The sequence below is a fragment of the Gobius niger genome (genome assembly GCF_951799975.1).
Source record: "Gobius niger genome assembly, chromosome: 2".
Taxonomy (NCBI): Eukaryota; Metazoa; Chordata; class Actinopteri; order Gobiiformes; family Gobiidae; genus Gobius; species Gobius niger.
Window position 1 is genome coordinate 43,096,503 of NC_136853.1, and position 20,811 is coordinate 43,117,313.

A 20,811-nucleotide genomic window follows, 5' to 3' on the forward strand; every position below is an offset into this window, starting at 1 on the left:
CGGCGACAAGCTGTAGGAGAGCGCTATCGCCTACGAGTCTCGGCACAAACGTCGTCGGCACGAACCCACAATGGCTGCACTTTGTTGTCGCCTTTGTTAAGAGTAGGGCTGGAGGCTCAATTGCTAAATGAATTGTCACAAAGGGCTGCGCGATATGATAAAATGTGGCAAAGCTCCGCGGTGTTGTTTTTGGCAGGTCTTTTAGTTTTAATCTTAGTCTTTTGGATGAAAATGCTTTTAGTTTTAGTCACGTTTTTGTCAGACGGAAACTTAAAAGGTCAAGTTTTAGTCAGTTTCATTATAAGAGATATTGGAAATTGGGATAACGATCTCTTGGCTCTTGTAATCTGCTTTTGTCAAACCGATTACACGTGACTTTTCCCCAAACGCGCCCGCTCTCCCTGTCTGATCATCGCTTTGAAGAGAAAAGAAAAAGTCCCTGTGACATCACTGTCAGACGAGCTCCATGGAGGACGTTCGCTGATAGTAGTGGGGGTCCTGTTTGCGAACGGTCTGATGTACCGATATCTCCCATTTTCGTCTCATTAACGTTAAAACATCTCATCATGTTTTAGTCCCCAAAGAGCTATTTTTAGGGTGCGTCAACGAAATGCTGTCGTTATTAGGGCTGCACAATATATCGCAAAAAATATCGTATCGCGATATTAGGTGATGCAATATCCGTATCGCAAAAAGACATAATATGTCGCAGCTTCACTGAAGTCTTCCTTAGGGCTGAATGTTCGACAACTAATTGATTATTGAAATAGTCGACAACTATTTTAGTAATCGATGAATCGTTTTCTGGTTCACACAGACTCAAATAGAGCAAAAATGACATGAAAATGTAGTATTTTGGATGAAAATATACTTTGTTTTTATAGTTAGTACACAGTAGGGCTGGGACGATCCACTTGAGTCACGATCTGATACATATCACGATAATCAGGGGCCGATCCGATACGTCTTGCGATACAATAAGTAATTATGATTTGTAATACGTTTAACTTAAAATGTTTAAAAAGAAAACAGTCATGTGTCTAAAGTTTACAAACCAAAGGCCATTTGACATTTACTGAAGTGTTAAGATCGAAAAGTGCATTAACACAAAATGTGACAACGAGCTGTTACTGGAAAACAAAGGAGTAACACAAGTATTGAAAGTATTGCGATACTTGAAATCCGATCCGATATTTTGTCCCAGCTCTAGTATAAAGTATGTAGTTTTTTGTACATTTCATGAATATCTGTCTGTGTCTTATCCGATCAGAAAGCAGAATTAGCCCAAAGAGCCGCCAACAAACATTCACTTTAAGTTTATTCCATCAACACGTCCTCAAGCGGCGCCACTTTAGCTTTATGTGTTAAAATAAAATAAAGAAATGCAATTTTCATACACCATTCACAGCGATTAATCGTAAAAATAATCAATAGATTAATCAAAAATAGTCACTAGTTGCAGCCTTCGTCTTCAACACACTTTCTTTTACAAACACAACCAAAAACAAACGATGCATTGAACTTATAGATGTGTAAAAGTTCTGTTTTATTTAAACATTTATTACATTTTAGTCTTGTTTTGGACCTCATGTTGTCTTCCTTTTTACACAATTTGCTGAAAAATGAGTTACTTACACTTTGTGTTTAATTAGAATGGAACATATCATCCAGGGGCACATATCATGTTGGAATGTCGCAATAATGTCGTTATCGCGATATTACACCATATCCCATATCGCAAGTTACTTCAATATCGTTCAGCCCTAACCGTTATCGTCTTCATTGATGAAAACAACACTGATCGACAACTCCTTTGAATATTGTGATGACAATAATGAGATCGCCACCAATATGTTATTTCAAAGGTGGCTTGAAGACCAAAACAAAACTGAAATGGAATAAAAATCAATAAAACGGAACTTTGTGGATATCGATCTGAAGATTTGGGGGATTTTTGGACCGTACTAGAGAACGAGTGACTTTATATTTTTAAGGCACTAAAAAAGCTATGGTCATTAACTTCAGAATTTGCATAATATACATCTTACTACTGACCTGAAAAGTAACCCGACGCAATCTATTGTGAAATCAGCTAAAATACATCCTCAAAATATAGTTATGCAATGCAGTTAGCGCAATATGTCACATGAGCCAAAAAGTATTGCAAAATCATAAGTAGATTTACACTTGTGTTTTTTTAAGATCGTACCACTTGAAAACAGATCACTAGAGTCTATATGGTCGATCAAATATTGCAGATATTCTCCTGTTGTGTCGCCCTAACATGTATTTATAGTAGAATCGATTGGACCCCGGCGTCACACCGTCGAGGGGGAGGTTTGTTGTTAAGATCCTGCCCCGATCACGCAGCCCTGGTCGAGGAGGGCGACACCTCTAAAGCTGGCTGCCTGACAGTCTGATATCTCTGCGCCACTAACCGTCGTCGAGCTGAAGGAGCACTCGAGCAGATAAGTGGAGTGTTTACTTTGTACCTGCCGAGTGCCGCCCGGTATAAAACGGACATGCGAAGGCTTAAAGTGTCTGAAATACGCTGCAAGTCACTCAACATGGCACATTCGCTCCGTTGCTATTTTTGACGCCGGCTCCTGAACTCTTCCCGCCCCATTGTGAGTCAAGAGTTTCTTCTTTACTGGACGTTTTCTCGGTCAAACGTCATTTTCAAAACCATGAGAGCAAATGGCCGAGCGAGTCGAGCGCGCCCACAATACATCCGCGTTTTCGTGGCCGCCGCGCGAAAAGGAAAACCCTCTGGCAGTTTGCGCCCCCCTAACGTGCCAGCGACCCGACGCGAGTGGAGGATCGCAGTTCCAGGGATCCCTCCTCCGTCCCTCCGCAGTGGAGCCGCCTAATGCAAGGCCTGGTATTTTTAGCCTTCCCCAGACTGCCCCCTCCCCCCACCGCCGCCCCTGCTGAAGTGGGTCAGGCCGCGGAAATGTGGAGCCTCCAGAGCACACATGTCACACTGTCAAATGTATACGTCTTAGGATTGTTGAATCATTGAATTGTTGCAACTCTCCGCTGACACGGTGTGTTTCGCTCCAACCGCAGCCCCCCGCAGAAGAATTACAGGATTGAAAGGAAGATTCTTAACTTTTAATTTCATGAAGACAGAAATTGGATTACGTTTTTGTTCCCGTGCCCTTTTCAGTGAATGTGCTCTAGTTTTACAAATCAGGTAACGGCAGGATTTTTGCTAATTGTGATCTTTGACTGTGATTAATCTTGCAGGTGCAATTCAAATCTATTAGACTTACAGTAATGAGTGCAGATATAGCTGTCAAGATAATTACTATATCGACTTATCGTTCAATAAATGACAGATAGCAATACATTCTCGGGCTCAATATTAATTGTCAGTACATGTACTTACATTACAGTCATCTTTAAGCAAAAGAGTGAACTTGTGTGGCATTAACCTCATTTTTTATTATTTTTTTTAATTTTATTGTCATTTTTTGTCACATTTTAGTCATTTTTTTGTCAATTTTTTTTTATCACATTTTTGTCATTTTGTGTCATTTTTTTGTAAATTTTTTGTAATTTTTTGTAATTTTTTGTAATTTTTTGTAATTTTTTTTGTCACATTTTTATCACATTTTTTTTGTCTTTGTTTCACATTTTTGTAATTTTTTTGTCACATTTTTATCACATTTTTGTCACATTTTTGTAATTTTTTTGTCACATTTTTATCACATTTTTGTCACATTTTTGTCATTTTTTATCAAATTTTTGTCATTTTTTTCATCAATTTTTGTCAATTTCTTGTGACATTTTTGTGACATTTTTGCCACTTTTCATCAATTTTTCATCACTTTTTTTGTCATTTTTTTGTCATTTTTTGCCATTTTTTCGTCATTTTTTTAAAATCACATTTTTGTCATTTTTTTGGTCATTTTTTGTCACATTTTTGTCATTTTTTTGGTCAAATTTTTAGCATATTTTTGTCACATTTTTGTCATTTTTTATCAATTTTTTGTCATTTTTTCCGTCAATTTTTGTCAATTTCTTGTGACATTTTTGTGACATTTTTGCCACTTTTTCCATCAATTTTTCATCACTTTTTTGTCAATTTTTTCTCACTTTTTTGTCACATTTCCATCATTTTTTTCATCTCAGTTTTGTTGCTATTTTCACAGCTTTTTTCCAGAAGCTTTTGGACTGGGGTAAAGCCAAACTGAAAAGAAAATGTGCTCTGTTCAGGTGGGAGTTAAGGGGTTAAAAGGCCTTCAATATTATCGTTCATCGTGATCGTTTCCTGCCTCAATACATCGAACTTTAGTCTTTTTTTATCGTGACAGGCCTGAGTGCAGATAAATGTCTCAAATGTACAGCCAAACAGAAGTGCTCTAAGCCCATACGTACATTTCTATAAACTAGCTGATGAATTCTTTGCTTCTTTGTTCCCCCTAAATGTAGATTCTGATTCTGCTCTTTGCCCCCCGTCCATTCCCTTCGCTACATTAGCCGTCTTGAGATGCCTGTGGCTCCTGGCTGCATAATCATCTTATTGCTGAGCTGTTTTTTCTGCCGCTAATGTGCGTTTAGGGTTAACCCTGGGCAGCCTGTGTCAGTCAGCCATGCCGTGCCAGCTGTTGACTCGGAGGTCCAATCACAATGATTTTCCACTGTTGTGACATGTGACCTGCTCTGCAACCCGAGACGGTGGCAGCGCAGCAAATGTTGGCACTTCCTTTGAGTTGGTGCTCCTGCTGACTTTGGGGGGAGGCCGCGATATACGCCCCGAACAATTAGGACTAAAGGGCAAGGACAGCAAGGAGACAACAGGGCTCCAAGTATAAGCAGATATGTGCGATTGTTTCAAAACAGTCTACGGGCCTGCAGTGATTGAATGTTCATATGGGTGTTGTAGACATTTGTCCTCTTCATTTGACTCATCCTTCAACAAGAGCCTTGAGCCAGGATTCTGATCGGGGTACTACCTTCCTGGAGGATTAGCTTACTATACAATGTTAAGAATTAGTATGTAAATTGTATTTCAGTGCCATAAAGGTAAAAAAAGAAACAAATCGTCCTCATGGTTGGTATTGTGTCTCAGGGCTCTTTGAATCACTGGCGTCAATCTCAGACATTTGTGATAATTAGTTGTGAGGTAAGTCCAGTTAAAAACTACTACCAGCCATCCCTAAATTTACCATTTTACCACGGTACAAAAAGAACTGTGCTTCCCCTAACAATTCTGCATTTCTGCTCGGCAGCATTTTCAACAGTTTGGGGGAGGCCGGATAGACTGTTTATGCACAACTCCAAGCCTCTGATGTTCAGGAGACTCCGGAGGAACCAGCAGCTTCAAATACCTGTCTGCTGCTTTGTAGCAGCTGTTCTATTAATCTGATGTATTTGTCTGACAGAAACCGTCCATATTGTGCCTTTATCTGCACAAACCCGTGTGTGCTCTGAATCAGACACAAATCTCTCAACAGTACGATGATTAGGCTTCATTTTTCGTGAAATATTGAAGGTTTTCATACCTAGTCCAAGGCATTCAGCAAATTCACGCCTTTCATCAGCAGAGAGATCATTTTTCTTTCCCATATTGCTTGAAAACGTTCAGTAGTTTTTCTGGCAACTAATTATCGCAGGTCTCTGAGATTGATGTCAGTGATTCAAAGAGCCCTGAGACACAACACCATCCGTGAGTTTCATTGAAGAAATATATTTTGTTTTTACCTTTTATGGCACTGAAGCACAATTTGCATAATAATTCTTAACATAGTATATATTACGTTGAGAAGAGAAACTGTAGCACTTGAGGGAAATCCACCTTGAGAAACAAACTCAGGACCTTTGTGGTGTGAGGCGAGTCCAGTTGAACTTGATCACTTGTATATTCTCTTGCCAAGTTTGCTCAGCTCAGTCTGAGTCACTACATCCCTATATAGAAAGTAATAGGATTTGCCTGACCACTTACTCTTTAACTCTGGTCATTTGGAGTCTGATGGATTTATTGCACTGTGTAGAAATGTTCAGCGTGAAACATTTATCCCGTTAATGTTCTTGTGAACAATTAGCACCGCGCTAAGTCCAAATATCACTCAAATGTTGTGCTATTGATGACACCCACACTGGTCCAACAGTCACCAGGTCACACAGTTTGTGCAGAACTGAGGGGATTTGGTCAGATTTGTAATGAAGACGGAAAGACGAAGGTTTCTAGAGTTTCATTGTCTTAAATATGAGTCGTACTAGATGTATATGGTCCATTTAAATGAGGCTGCTGAGCTTCACTGCTTTCACTATCATGGGGGTCTACAATTGAGCCAGGACAGGAGAGGGCAGCACAACCCACATCACAGATTTGGTTTGTAAGATAAGACTTTATTGATCTCACAATGGATGAGGTTCACTTGTTACATCGGCTCTCAAGGTGCAAAGGAAAATATGCAATGAACTTCTTCGCGTCGGCCCACCACAGATATGAAATAAAACTCCAGACGGCCATTTTGTGACTGGCCAGCGAGACTAACCCCTATAGCGACCAATGCAAAACCAGGAGCAAAAACCAAAAACCAGGCAGAATGTGAGATACTCATTATTGGTGGTTGGTTTATTACTTCTAAGTCGAGGTATCTCAGCCAGGATCAGGTCATTTCTTTAAAATTTCGATGACTGTTGTTACGTTTTGACACCCAGGCCTCATCAGGACAGTTTTGGGATCTCTCTTTTCTTGCACAGAACATCGCAGTGATATGAACATCCCTACCTTTACATTAGCTTGCGTGTAAGGCCGCTGATTCCACGTTTTAATCGGCGTGGCGCAGTGTAGCCTATGAGCTTATGATAATGCACGGGAATTAGGCTGATAATAGAAAAACTGCACTGATCCAAACGGAGCGGTACTTTATTTTGACAACTTAAACGCTCGGGCTTGTGCGGTTTGATTGATCATAGTGTACGCAGATATACTACGCTCTTTGTTCTGGTAAGGCTAGACGCCTACAAAACATTGCTCTGGAAATTGCTGAACTGGCTGGTGGTGTGGTTTTGTTTTCCTTTCCCCGTAGTAGACAAAGCCCCGTGAGATCGAGGCTGAATGGACAGCAGCCTCATTAGAAATGGACCCTTGCGCCGCGAAGCTCCGTGATGCCACAGAGATAGTCTTAATTAGATTTTACAGGCGGCTTTTTCGGAGCTAATCAGCGAGCTGCTCCCGTCCCGCGCCCTGTGGTCCCCACCGATCGACTCGGCGCCGCGGAATTCTCTGGCTGCGACTTTCCGCTGATACAAGGAGTTTTTTTTGTTCGGGCTGTAAGTGGCGTGGGCTTGTTTTTAAAAGCCTGGATCATCAATGCTTCATTGAGGGGAAGGGAGCATTTCAAAGCACTGTTTACTACAGTCAGATTACGTCTCCTCCTCTCAGCAACGCCATTCTAACAGCATCCCATTGTACAAGAAGCATCTATTCTGTGATTACATTTTTCAATTCTTTTAGTATTTTACCCACACACAAAAAACTCAAAAAGCTGCGTTGTATGTTGCGACTTTTTAGATCCGGTATGCTTCAGCCTAATTCAGCCTAATTTTGTCTTCTTATCCAAACAGCATCCACTTTTTTTCCCAATAAATCTTGTTTTTACTTTTGCCAATGTGTGAAACAACTATTTATTTAGCCTCACTTTGAATCAAAGCGACACACCCGCTCTGACTGCACTGACAGAACAGTTTCGCAGCATGTGAGAATGTGATGCTTCACACCGTACCTGTTACGATGTAATGCCTCTGCTTTCTCAGTAAAGCTCTCCAGTAATGCAGGCGGATGTGAAACGGATCTCGGAGGAAGATGAGGAGGATAGGCACAAATGGGGAAAGGTTCTTCTATTAGATGGCAGGAAAATATTGTAATAAAAGAAGATTACTTAACATAAAAATTAGTAGCTATGAATATACTTAAAGGATCTGTATCATGCTATTTCGGCTATCCCAAAGTAAAGTATAGGCATGTATATGATATATTGTACCTCTACCACTATGGAGTACTATTTTTTTGTGAGAAAGTATTTTCTGGGGGTATTTTACAAACCCGGAAGACACAACACTTCAGTTAACTCCGCCCCCTCACTCTTAGCTAATCCGCCCATGCATTATTAGCAGTATAAGAATTGTAAATATCACAGCAATAAGTGAAGTTATACGGAGTTGACATCTGAAACACAGCTTCATAAATGGCTAACACACACAAGCTAGCACGTGTTTTGATTGACTCACCGCTCTGTCCTGGCTGTTCCATCGGTGTTTACATTATGGGACTCGAGTTGGTTATAAAAGTTTATCCACTTTGATTCTGGCGAAGATTCACCAAGCATCCATCAAGAAATCCCAACTTCTGGCCTCTTCTTTAGAAAGGTTGAATAAACGCTTTTCTCCATGACATTATCGTTCTTCAGAACTTTCAGTGCAAACATGACATCTGTTCAGACGCTCAGGGGGAGCGTTTGTTTTTTGTCCGGAGGGGCAGCGCGGACGCCTGGGGCACTTTTTTTTTCTTTTTTTTTTTTCCTTTCTTTCTTTCTTTCTTACAACAGAAATAATGAAAAAGGCATTACATTACAGGTGTCGGGCTCTTCCTGTTTGTCGATTTTGCATGATATAGGCCCTTTTAACGGTTGTGTGATTAAATGATGTCTTTATTTCTAATATGTTTAGAAAAGAGGACATTTCAGTAATAGAAACCACTGAAGGACGAATATTGAGCCCAGAAACACATCATTTATCTGTCATTTTTTGAACGACAAGTTGATATAGTTAATATTGTGACAGGCCTAGTCTTTTTTCACCAGCTCCTCCGCTGTGAAAATTCGTATCTGTTTTTATCTCTCGTGTCACGTTGCCTCCATCAATGCGCTGGGATTTTGTTGTTGTAAGTTTGATTCTGGCACCTTACCCTTTAGCTTTAGGTGTGGTAAAAGAGCACGTGTCAAAATCGGTCAATGTCGAACTTGATTTCACGTGGATGTACATCAGACATTGTGCTCGTGTGGTTCTGACGGTCGTGTCTTCTCTCCTCTCGCAGATCCACGTGCATCGGTGACTTGCGGCTCCGAGGGAGGTCCCCGGTCACCATGACAGACTGAGGGCGCTCAGATCTCCGCGGGAAATGGCTTTTTTTCTACTACTGCTACTCTCCCCCCGCTACCTGTCGCTCTGAGGGGTTCTGCTCGGCTGTTTATGGAAACTACAACGCGCTCCCCCCGAGTCGTGAGGAATTAACCCCCCAGGATAAGCAACGCCCTTTTCCCCACCCACCCACGCCCCCGCCGGCAACGGGGACTTTACGATCGACCGGGCGAAGGACGGAGGAGGTGGTAGCGGCACACAATGGCGAACAACTCGTACAGCGGGGTGAAGAACTCCCTCGTGGAGGCAAACCACGAGGGGGAGTTCGGCTGCTCACTAAAGGAACTGCGCGCCTTAATGGAGCTGAGAGGTGCAGAGGCTCTGGGGAAAATCGGGGAAACGTACGGAGATGTTCCAGGACTCTGCAACCGGTTAAAAACATCGCCAACAGATGGTACGGTAACATGCAAAAAGAAAAAAATGCACCTCTAAGCTACTGCGTTGGCAATGTTGTGGTTTCAATGCACACAAATGAGCAAGTTGGTAATAGTTTACTGTAGTTTGTTTCACCATTTGGGGGGTTTGGGGCGTGTGTGCTGAGAATTATGATTGGTGTTAGCATAAACTTGTGCATAAAAGTCTCAGAGGACGACGACTTATTCAGAGCGTCATCTGCTCCTCTGTATCAGGGCTCATATTACACTGCTACAAATGTAAATTGTAGCTTATTATTTGCATTTTCTCAATTTTAGCATAGTAGCCCACGTTTTTGAAGCTGCTGCACTACATGCCTGCCTGGTCCGCATGCTCCTCTAAGAACCACACCTCTTCTCTTTCTCTCCTCTCTCTTCCCTCTCTCGGTCCTTCGTGTGTTTATCCAAATCCATGCGCTCTCAGCTCCGATGTGAGGTCCATCGCGGCACTAAAAGCTGTTTAGTTGCTGTGCGAGAAGCAAAGCGAAACTACACAGTGTTAGAGTGAAGCTGCTTTTAGAGCGAGAGCCCCGCGTGGTCAGAAAAAGAGCTTTAATGACGGCTTGATTTTCAATCCGTCAAAAAAGCTAAGATATTACATAAATGACGGAGAATTTTCAGTTAATGCAACAAAACTTTGGAACAACCCTAACGTGCAAGATCTCGAATGCTTGGTGAAAATATCAGCCTTGATTTCGCCATGACCGTCTAGAACTTCGCAGTTGAGGGGGAAAACAAAGAGGAGGAAAATCTAAAATTTCTATGACTCCAAAACTACTTTAACAAATGCTGAATTATGATTATAATTTTCTACTCAATAAAGACACAGACATGGAGAGGAGCAAAGTTAACCAGCCCATAAAGACATAAATAACGGAGAATGCTAGCATGATGCTTCATGTTAGCATCATGCTACATGCTAATGCTTGCTTCGACTGTTGTTTTTTCACTTCTACTGAACAATGAGCTGTGAAAAAAACATTCTTATGGACCCGTTTTAGACTTTGTGTGTGATAGATAAGGCGAGAGTGAAAAACTGTTTCCCAAAAGAGGCCACGCCCCCTTCTATGACACGATGCCGTCTGTATCTATGGTAGCTTACTTGAAGAATCAGGAAGTGAAATTACGATTATTAGTTTAGATCAGTGTTGCTTTTTCTAAGTAACAAAGTGTAAGATAGTGATTAAGATGTGACGTATACGTTATAAACAAATACCTGCAAAAAGCGTAAATGCCCTGGTGCAGCGAGATGAAAAACACCATGGCCCTGTCTACTGTGTACTCAATGATACTTCCTTTTATTAATGTCAGGGAGGACGGTCAGCAGCTGTGATACTAGTGTAGCTGTTCAAGTTCAAGCATTCACTCACTCACTCACCCCTTTGCCTGAGTAAAGAATTGTATAATCACCATTACCTTCAGACCCTGAACTAATGCAGGACCCGTCTGTGTGGGCGCGATTAGACTTGGATAAGGCTGCACAGTGTGATCTTTTGTGGTGCGCACAGAGCTTAGCCGCCGTGTCACTCAATATGTCATCCGCATTGTGTCCGTCTTGACATTACTTCCTTGAAACCCTCACAGGAGGGACAGGTGGCCGGGCCGGCTGGCTCTGACCTGGCCCAGTCCAGCTCTATTTCGGTGGTGTGTCCGTGCCCCCGCTCCCTCTCTCTCCCTCCCTCTCTGTCTCTCCCTCACTTTCTCTCGACCCTCTCTCTCTTTTCACCTCTGCGTGTCTCTGTGTGTAGACCTCAGACACAGCAGCTGTGACACCCCACTCTGAATGGGTAATAAGAATCCAAACTCAACATTCACTGGTCTCACTGGTGCTAGTTTTGTACTAAAACAAGTTGGACAATTTGGGAAAAACAAGTGAAAAAATTGTGGGGAAATTGTAAAAAAAAATTGGGAAAAATTGGGAACATTTGGGGAAATAATGAAAAAAAAAAGGGTAAAATTTGGGGAAAATGCGTCATAAAATTGGGGAAAATTAGGAGAAATTTAGGGGGAAAAATTTGAAAAAATTGAGGAAAATATAAGAAAAACTTGGAAAGTGTTTTCCTTTTGCAGTTAAAGGAAGTTTCATGGTCTTTCACCTTAAATAATAAAAATGCAAAAATAAATAAATTAATGGATACAGACGGCATCTCTGGAATCACCCATATTTGGTCATGTTTGAAAACAATTTGGAGAAAAATCTAAACTTTCTCTAATTATTCAACAACTACTGTAACAAATGCTGAATTATGAATATAGTTTAATACTAAATAAAGACACAAAGACATGGAGAGGAGCAAAGTGGTTCAACAGCCCATCAATACATAAATAGCGGAGAATTCTAACATGATGCTTCATGTTAGCATCGTGCTAATGCTAACACTAGCTAGCCCTAGCTACGACTGCCGTTTTTTTTCTTCGCTTCTTCTGAACAATGTGAATAATCATCCATATGGACCCGATTTAGACTTGACTTCATTTGTATGTGATAAATAATAATGCTAATAAAAATAAAAACTGTGTTTCTCAAAAGATTCTGTTTTCCCCCTCGGCAAGACCACGCCTCCTTCTATGACGCGATGCTGTCTGTATATGACAAATAATTTCGTATAGGTATCGCAAAAAGTATCGTTCAGGTACCGGTATCGAAAACCAAGTATCGTTGAAGTACCAGTATCGGAAAAAAGATGAACGGTGCCCAGCCCTACTCCTGGCACGTGTAAAAAGTGCTCTGCGAACTGAATCAAGATTTTAAAATTCTTTATAAACCCTGTAGTTTAGACTTCTACAAACATGCTCTGAAATGTATGCAAGTCTTGCATTCGTTTAGCGTTAGATATTCTGTCAGCGCTTCAGGACGTGTTCATAAACCAAACCGTGGTATTAAAACCAAAACTGCAAATCCAACTGGAACATTTGGCGGAAAAATTGCAATGGGATACTTTTCCGAAATGGTTGAGCCCCACGAGCTGTTTAGTGTTAACCAGTCTTTACCGTAAACTCCCGACTCAGCGTTTGTGGAGAATGAGTGACTAAGTGGGCTACAAAGGTTCCCATGGCGCAGCAGTGGTGACAGCGATTTGCCTCTCACTGTTGTCCAGGTGTTTTGCTTTTGAAGTAACCGCTTAGTAACCGGTAGATCTATAAACCCCATCTGGTCAACAAAAGTGCTGGTTTTGTTTGTCCTGCCATTGTCAACTTTACTGTACAGTCAATTTGTATCTAAAGTAAATTCTCAGAAGGTTTGTACATTCATGGCATTCAGGCTTTGACCCAACCTTTAAGTTATCCATGGGTTGACAACAGCTGAAAACATCGTTCATACATTGAGCAGGACAACGGACTCTGAAAAGTCTCCTGGACTAGCCTACTTGCAAACTGTCTACATACACCACGTTCCAAATTATTATGCAAATTGTATTTCAGTGTCAAAAAGGTAAAAAAAAGTATGTTTTTCAATGAAACTCATTGATAGTATTGTGTCTCAGGGTTCTTCGAGTCACTGACATCAATCTCAGAGATCTGGGATGAGTAGTTTTCAGGTTAAGCCCAGTTAAGGGAAAAACTACTGAAAAAGGACGTTCCATCATTTTCAAGCAATATGGAAAAGAAAAAGGATCTCTGTGCTGATGAAAAGTGTGAACTAGTTGAATGCCTTGGTCTAGGTATGAAAACCTTCATGAAAGATGAAGCGTAATCATCGTACTGTTAAGAGATTTGTGGCTGATTCAGAGCACACACAGGTTTGTGCAGATAAAGGCACAATATGGACGGTTTCAGCCAGACAAATACATCAGATGAATAGAACAGATGCTACAAAGCAGCAAACAGGTATTTGAAGCTGCTTTTGCCTCTGGAGTCTCCCGAACATCAAGGTGTCGGACCCTCCAGAGGCTGCAGTTGTGCATAAACCTTCTATCCGGCCTCCCCTAAACTGCTATTTGAAGCTCATGAACAGAAACGGCTGCCATGGGCTCAGAAATACATGAAGACTCATTTTCAAACAGTCTTGTTCACTGATGAGCGCCGTGTAACCCTGGATGGTCAGATCAATACACCAGTTAAAGACTTGAACATTATGCTGACTGTCATTTGAGTTGACAGTTTAGGAAATCAGAGAAAAATGTCATTTGCATAATAATTTGGAACGCGGTGTACGTTAGGATCGAACGCCGCTTCTCCTTCCTCAATTCGTATAACATCTACCCTTCGAACCGCGCACAAGTGTGACTTCCAGGTTTACAAAATGCAGACATCATGTTCTGTTTTTTTCCCCCCCAAATGTCGAAAGGGACCAAAAAAATTTCACTTCACACTCACTTTTAGCAGTTCAACTGTTTGACCTCCTCTTGGTCATCCTGCGAGTGAGTGACAGGCCGATTTAACCAGTGTCAATCAGTTTGACCTCACATAATGTTCATCCTCTTTTTATTTTCAACTGGACAAAAGCAGGGATGGGACGATAATGAAACTTAGGGTCACGATTATCTGGGCCAGAATAATTGCGATTAACGATATTATGATATTTGCGTATGGTTTAAAAAATCACTGAAACTGCAGAAATTATGGGGATTGGGTAATTATTAACTATTCCTCCCCTTTGTCTGCTGTAAATGTCATATTGAGTGAGACATAAAGTAGGTATTTAAAGGCACACTGTGTAACACTTTGGACTATACTGTTGTCATCAATACAAAACATGCAGCTCGACACAGACAATTGTATTTCTGCAGTGGGTAATTTAGATGAAGAACTCGCCTAATGAAATCTCAAATACTGCTGACTTTAGTCACATCTCCTTGGAGACGTTACCGGCACTGGTTGTCTGATGGATTTAGCGATCATCTTCTAGCACAGTAATCAAAGAATGTGATGATCGATTAATTGCCGCGCTCAACGATATTGTTGTTTATCGTCCCATCCCTAGACGAAAGTGTCTCGTCTCTTGTTGTCCGATGAAAGGACTCTTTGACGTGTTTCCCTCTTTGGGTAATTCCCAACTTTTTGAATCAAATATCCACAGATTTACCTGTATTTTCATCTCCCAGAATGGCAACAAAATGATGAATGGGGTCAATAGTTAACCCTTACGCCAACTTCCTTTTTTTTTTTTCACTCTTTTTTAGCCATTCTGGTGAAATATAAACGTATTTATCACATATAAATAAAGTCAAGTCTAAATCGGGTCGGCATGGATGTTTATTCACAGCAGATTGTTCAGCAGAAGTGAAAAAACAGCAGTCGTAGCAAGTCGTTAGCATTAGCACAATGCAAACATATAGCATCGTGTTAGCATTTTCCGTTTTTTATGTATTTATGGGCTTTTTATATCACTTCCCATCAGCACCCTAAAAATTCAAATATAAATAACTTTTATGCCCAATATTTCTACATTAAAATCACTACTTCACTGAAATAAAATTGATAATTATGCAAATGATGTTATCCACATAAAAAAGTCACATTTTCAAAAACATTAAAACCTCTCATATGCACTTTAAGATCATGAGAATTGTATCTACATTTTTTTGAAAATATTGTCAACATGAGGGTCTCAAAACTGTGGTCCAAAACGCATTCAAAGACACGTTAACAAATAAGATGAGATTGAATAAGATTGAATGCGCCAACTTCCCTTTGCCGTCCATTGAGAGAGAAAAATGTACAGGTAGGGCTGCTCGATTATTGAAAAAATAATAATCACGATTATTTTTGTCATAATTGAAATCACGATTATTCGTTGCCTTTAAAAAAAATCCATCAAAAAAGTGACAAAAATCCATCAAAAAAGTGACAAAAATCCATCAAAAAAGAAAAAAATCCATCAAAAGTGACAAAAATCCATCAAAAAAATGACAAAAATCCATCAAAAAAGTGACAAAAATCCATCAAAAGAGAGGGACAAAAATCCATCAAAAGTGACAAAAATCCATCAAAAAAGTGACAAAAATCCATCAAAAAAGTGACAAAAATCCATCAAAAAAGTGACAAAAATCCATCAAAAAAGTGACAAAAATCCATCAAAAAAAGTGACAAAAATCCATCAAAAAAGTGACAAAAATCCATCAAAAAAGTGACAAAAATCCATCAAAAGTGACAAAAATCCATCAAAAAAGTGACAAAAATCCAGCAAAAAGTGACAAAAATCCATTAAAAAATTACAAAAATCCAGCAGAAAAGTGTCAAAAATCAAAAAATTGAAAAAAAAAAAAAATATGAAAAAAAAATTGAAAAAAAAAAATTATAATCGTTTTTTTGCGATTATGCTAATTTTGTAATCGTTTACTGTTGTAATCGAAATCGTAATCGAATTTCGATTAATTGCACAGCCCTATGTACAGGATTACGGCAGTCAGGATGTCAGGACGGTACAATCTCTTGCCTGAAAACCGCAGAAGATCACCATTACAGTGCATCAACTAATTAAGATCTCTCTTTTTTTTTTGGTGGGGAATATTTGGCATGTACATTTCTGCCAATCCCGCCTCTCTCTCTCTCTGTCTCCGCCTCGCCGTGGTGTGGAGTAGACGGTAGGCCTAATCGCTAGTGTGACCTTGACTGAACTCTTATGGGAGGGGATTTTCAGTTTGATCCCAGATTAAAACGGCACCACAGCCAGTGCAGCGAGAGTCCTCTCTGTCTCTATGCCGTTTTTTTTTTTTTTCACAACGACGAAAAAAACAAAAACAAAAAAAAAAAATCACACAGCCGCAGCAAATGAAAGGCTCTGCGGCTGTAAGCGCTGCACAAAAGCATCCATCTGACTGTGGCGTGACTCATGAATACTGCCATTCTAACACCGGGGGATGGCATTTACTGAAAGAAAGACAGATGTACAATGTGTCCTTTTGATCAACTTCGTTCCTAGAGCTGGTAGACGGGGATGCGCAATATTCTGCAACGGCAAATTACCGTAGTAGCACTTAGAGCTGGCCGACTTTACAAAAATAACTCCGGCTCCCCCACCATATTGATTGATTTTGATTTTAGATTCAGCTTCTGTTTTTTTTTTTGAGTCCAAGTTGTAGGCCTAAATGTACTTTTTTACTAATGCTGCACAGATTAATAGTAGCCACACACTTTACTGGCGAACATGAACACACACAGCACAGAGCTGGAGATGTGAAGTGCAGTGAACAAACCCTCAAGAGACACTGTGGAAAAAATATTTAACAGTGATGAAAAGAAAGGCGGAGAGAGACCGAGATAATGAGACAAACCAAAGTCTCACGCTTCGTCATATTTCGTCAAAGGCTGGTGTGTTGGCAGCGGATACCATGAAGTAGGGCCGGGCGATATTTGGAAAAAAAATAATCACGATTATTTTACCCATATTGATTGATCTTGATTTTCAATTCGATTTTTTTGTCTAAAAGAAAAAAAACAATAAATGTGGTCTTTTCCTGGACGAGCAAGTAAACAGATGCTGCAGCCAAACTGAAAATTGCAGCTACCTCATCAGCAAAAACAAACTTTACACTTCTAGTGTCACAGAACAACATCTCCTCAAAACAACACACAAACATCTGGAAAGGAGATGCAAAAAAGTGGAAAGTTTGAAGTAGGGCTGCTCGATTATTGAAAAAATAATATTCACGATTATTTTTGTCATAATTGAAATCACGATTATTCAAACGATTATTTGTTGCCTTCAAAAAATGTCTATCTTTATTCTATTTATTTATTAATCAAAACACTACACTACACTTTATGTTTTCTGGACAGTCATGAAAGTACAAATGATTTCAAGTACGCCTTGATTAAAGAGAGGTCCCTGTTTCACACCCGCCCCCTGCTGGCCAGCCCTCACACCTGCGCAAGCAAACTGAGCAGTGCGGCCTGATGACATCATCACACAGCGCAGTTTGTTTTTATGTCAGACAAATGCATGAGCCATGGCACGTGAAAAGCGAAGGGAAAATAATCCAATTGCAAAAAAAAAAAAATGTTAAAATACATTTAAAAAAAAAAAAAAAAATTAAAAAAAAGAAAAAAATTATAATCGATTTTTTGCGATTATGCTAATTTTGTAATCGTTTACTGTTGTAATCGAAATCGTAATCGAATTTCGATTAATTGCACAGCCCTAGTTTGAAGAATGTCAGAAGCAGACAACGAGCGCGGAGCCTAAAAAAGCCACGACGTCACTGAGTGAAGCGCTAGCAACCTAATATTTACATGAAGAAATGAGTAAGTAGTAGTTAAAAAGAGGATCAAACTTACAATTCACTGTTAGAAGTCCAGCTAATCCACGGCTGTCGCCTCAAAACTGATCCGCATGGTCCAAATAGCGATCGATAGTTTTCATCCCAGTGCGGGTTCTGTTCCTCTGAGGCTCCTGCGTGTTTTCGTTTTTCCCATTAGACGAGTTAAGACATAAGACATTACATCCCGGTCACACTGATAAACGCTTTAGTTTTTTCAGTGCAAATGTCGAATATCTCCAAGAATCATCCCACTTTGTGAAAGTGTGAAGTGCGCACCGGCGTCCGTGCCAGCTGCAGCCCGTGCACCTCAAAGTAGAGGGGATCCCCGGTAATGTAGGGGAAATAATGCACATTAACTGTCTGCATTTAACTGTTTAGAGATCCCACAGTGCTGTGCTCCTGCTCGTGTGGTTTGAAATGGTGTTTGATGAAGATTGGTGAAATACTCGCAATATGGTCATTGTACAGCGATTACAGCGCATGCGGGATCAATACTTTAAGCATCCTGGGCAGAGCAATTGCGAGGAGTGAGACACAACGAGCACGTTAAGACCAATAAATACACTCCTCAAGAGTATCTCTCGTTTATAGCTTGAAATAGTGCTGTGAATGGTCCATGCAGGGCAGAGAAAGGGAAGCACTGCTTTAATTGAACACACCTCAAACTCTCACGATAACATTTGAAGGTCGAAATATTGAGGCAGGAAAATATTGCGATAAGCAATATAACTGAAGACCTTTTATTGACATGGAAACTAACTCTAAAGCTTAAAAATGACAGTAAAGCTTTGTTCAAAAAGGAGTTCATCTTCATATATCACAATATAAACATGAAATACAAAATACAACACAACTTAAAGCAGTGCTAAGTAACTCATGCCTCTGGAGACCATAAGTGCTACTGCAGGTGTCGTAGGATGTTACTTTTTTTACTCATTAATTGTCCGTGAGAGTAAATATTACGCTGACAGAAAAGACAAAGGTAGAGAGCGATATAGTACATCCAATTATACAATTGAGATAACATTTTTTTTGGATGCAAATACTGTTTAAGAAGCGCTAGCCCGCAGTTAGCTTGGCCCGTTCGCCTGTTATCTTCTACTTCCTGATTCCATTAATGTGTATTGGTGGCTCCGACCCGTAGGCAGCAAAGTTGCAATTGTGGTTTTCTCATCAGAGACACCGGGGGAGATGATTAACGTTTGTATTACCCCCAGAGGGACTACAGAAAGGAATTATTAAGTAAACAAGTTACTGCTTTGAAGGTGCATTATGCAACTTTATATACGTACAAATAAATAAAGTTGATATTTGTGCGTATTTGACCTCGTAATGACCCAGAGGCGGTATGAACTTTTCAAACTATTGAGCCGCTGGGTCAATAGTAGCCCTTTTCCACCAAGCTGGTGCCGGTGCTGGTTCTGGGCCAGTTCCAGTTTCAGAACCGGTTCTTTCTTTTTCCACACAAAATACGCTGGCTCTTGGTTCCAAAATCTGGTGCCGGTTGGGAACCAATTAAAAGCTGGACCAAGAAACGAGCACCGGTGATGTCAGCAGCTGGGGGCGTGGCTCTCTCCTCCAACAAACAATTAATATTAGTTGGTTTGTGCTTATAACTTCCTGGAGAAGCCAAAACAGTCTCTGTGGAGGAAACTGTTGCTTTGCTTTATGCTCTTTAGCTAAAACAAGAGTTAGAAAGAAGAAATCAAAATGTTAACGGCTGCTGTGACTGAAACATAAACTTATTTTTCTGTATTTTATAACCAGAAGTGGCTGTAGTGAGATGTTACTATCCATTTTTGATGTTGACTTCCCAAAGCGTTGCTATGACAATAGGCACAGCTCTCATTTTGGTGGAAAACCAAGTCAGTTTGGAACCAACCCGGCACCAGAACCAGCTCTGAACCAACACCTTGGTGGAAAAGCCCCGTAGTAGGACAATAGTAGGACAATATGACAAGGTCAAATACACACAAATATAAACTATTTCTGCCCCCCACATAAGAAGTTGCCTAATGCACCTTTTAATTTGGGATCTTTCAATCAATTCTACAGTGTAAAGTATTACATTAGAGAAATCTGGACAAAATGCAAATAAATGAAGAGACGATGAATAACGTCTCCAGAAAGTTATTGTTTATCTGTCATTTATCTAACAAAAAGTCGACACAGTAATTATCATGACAGCCCTGAACACACCATGGAGAATTACAGAGCTAAAAATCACTGTAATCTCTTCTATTGTGCAGATATATTGGAAAGCAAATTATCTTTATGACAGCTGGAATAGGTTGGAACGAATCGGGAGACGTTCATTCGGGCCAGGCTGCTTTCGATTGTGACATGGCGGTCGTTTTTTATGGTTTGTGTAGGGCACACGCTGTAACCTCGCACAAAGTTGCAAAGTTCAGTCAAATGTCAGGACGGCACGGGCACTGTTCCAAGTACACAAGGCTCCGAACGTCCACACCATTCCCCATACGCTACTTCATCGTCCTCACGCCATTTTGTAGTGAGAGGGGAAAGGTTGATCTTGGAAGTGAATACAACACAAATGAGGTAGAGTATTCTTCACCTTGACCTGTTTCGGTGAAAAGTTGCTAACATCATCCGCTAACATGAGCTTGAGCTGTTAAATGATCAATAGCTTCACCTCTCAGGCAAAAAGACACTGATAGTCCAATACATTCTTTTCAGTAACAGAAAATCTATGTGAAATAGAACTTTTCTGACTAATATTTGTCTATTATATATGCCTCAGTACATTACAGTCGCTCTAGTTTGAGTATACTACGGAACTAGTCTATATTATTCCCACATCACAAAAGCCTTACAATTGTAATGTGATTTTAATTAGTTGTTTGGCCTTTTCCCAAACCTCTTACGCCAATCTGCAGCTAATCCACTCCATTTCCAAGGTCTTTAACCCTGTCCTGTTTTAACAGTCTGTAATTAGGATAAGCACATTAAGCTCACTGCAGGTTTGTGCAAATGTGAGAAAGTTCTGCTGTTACTACTCGGTTTTTATTATATTAAAATAC

At 40.3% G+C, this 20,811-nt stretch overlaps 1 protein-coding gene across 4 annotated transcripts in view; it reads left to right on the plus strand.

Annotated features, from left to right (window-relative positions):
* Positions 1–20,811, plus strand: part of atp2b1a (ATPase plasma membrane Ca2+ transporting 1a) — a 94,098-nt gene that overhangs the window by 14,778 nt on the left and 58,509 nt on the right. For all 4 annotated transcript variants that reach the window (XM_079552390.1, XM_079552387.1, XM_079552389.1 and 1 more), the window contains exon 2: positions 9,050–9,547. In XM_079552390.1, coding sequence (XP_079408516.1) covers positions 9,355–9,547 — 193 coding nt within the window. In that variant the 5' untranslated portion in view covers positions 9,050–9,354. The remainder of the gene's footprint in view (positions 1–9,049; positions 9,548–20,811) is intronic.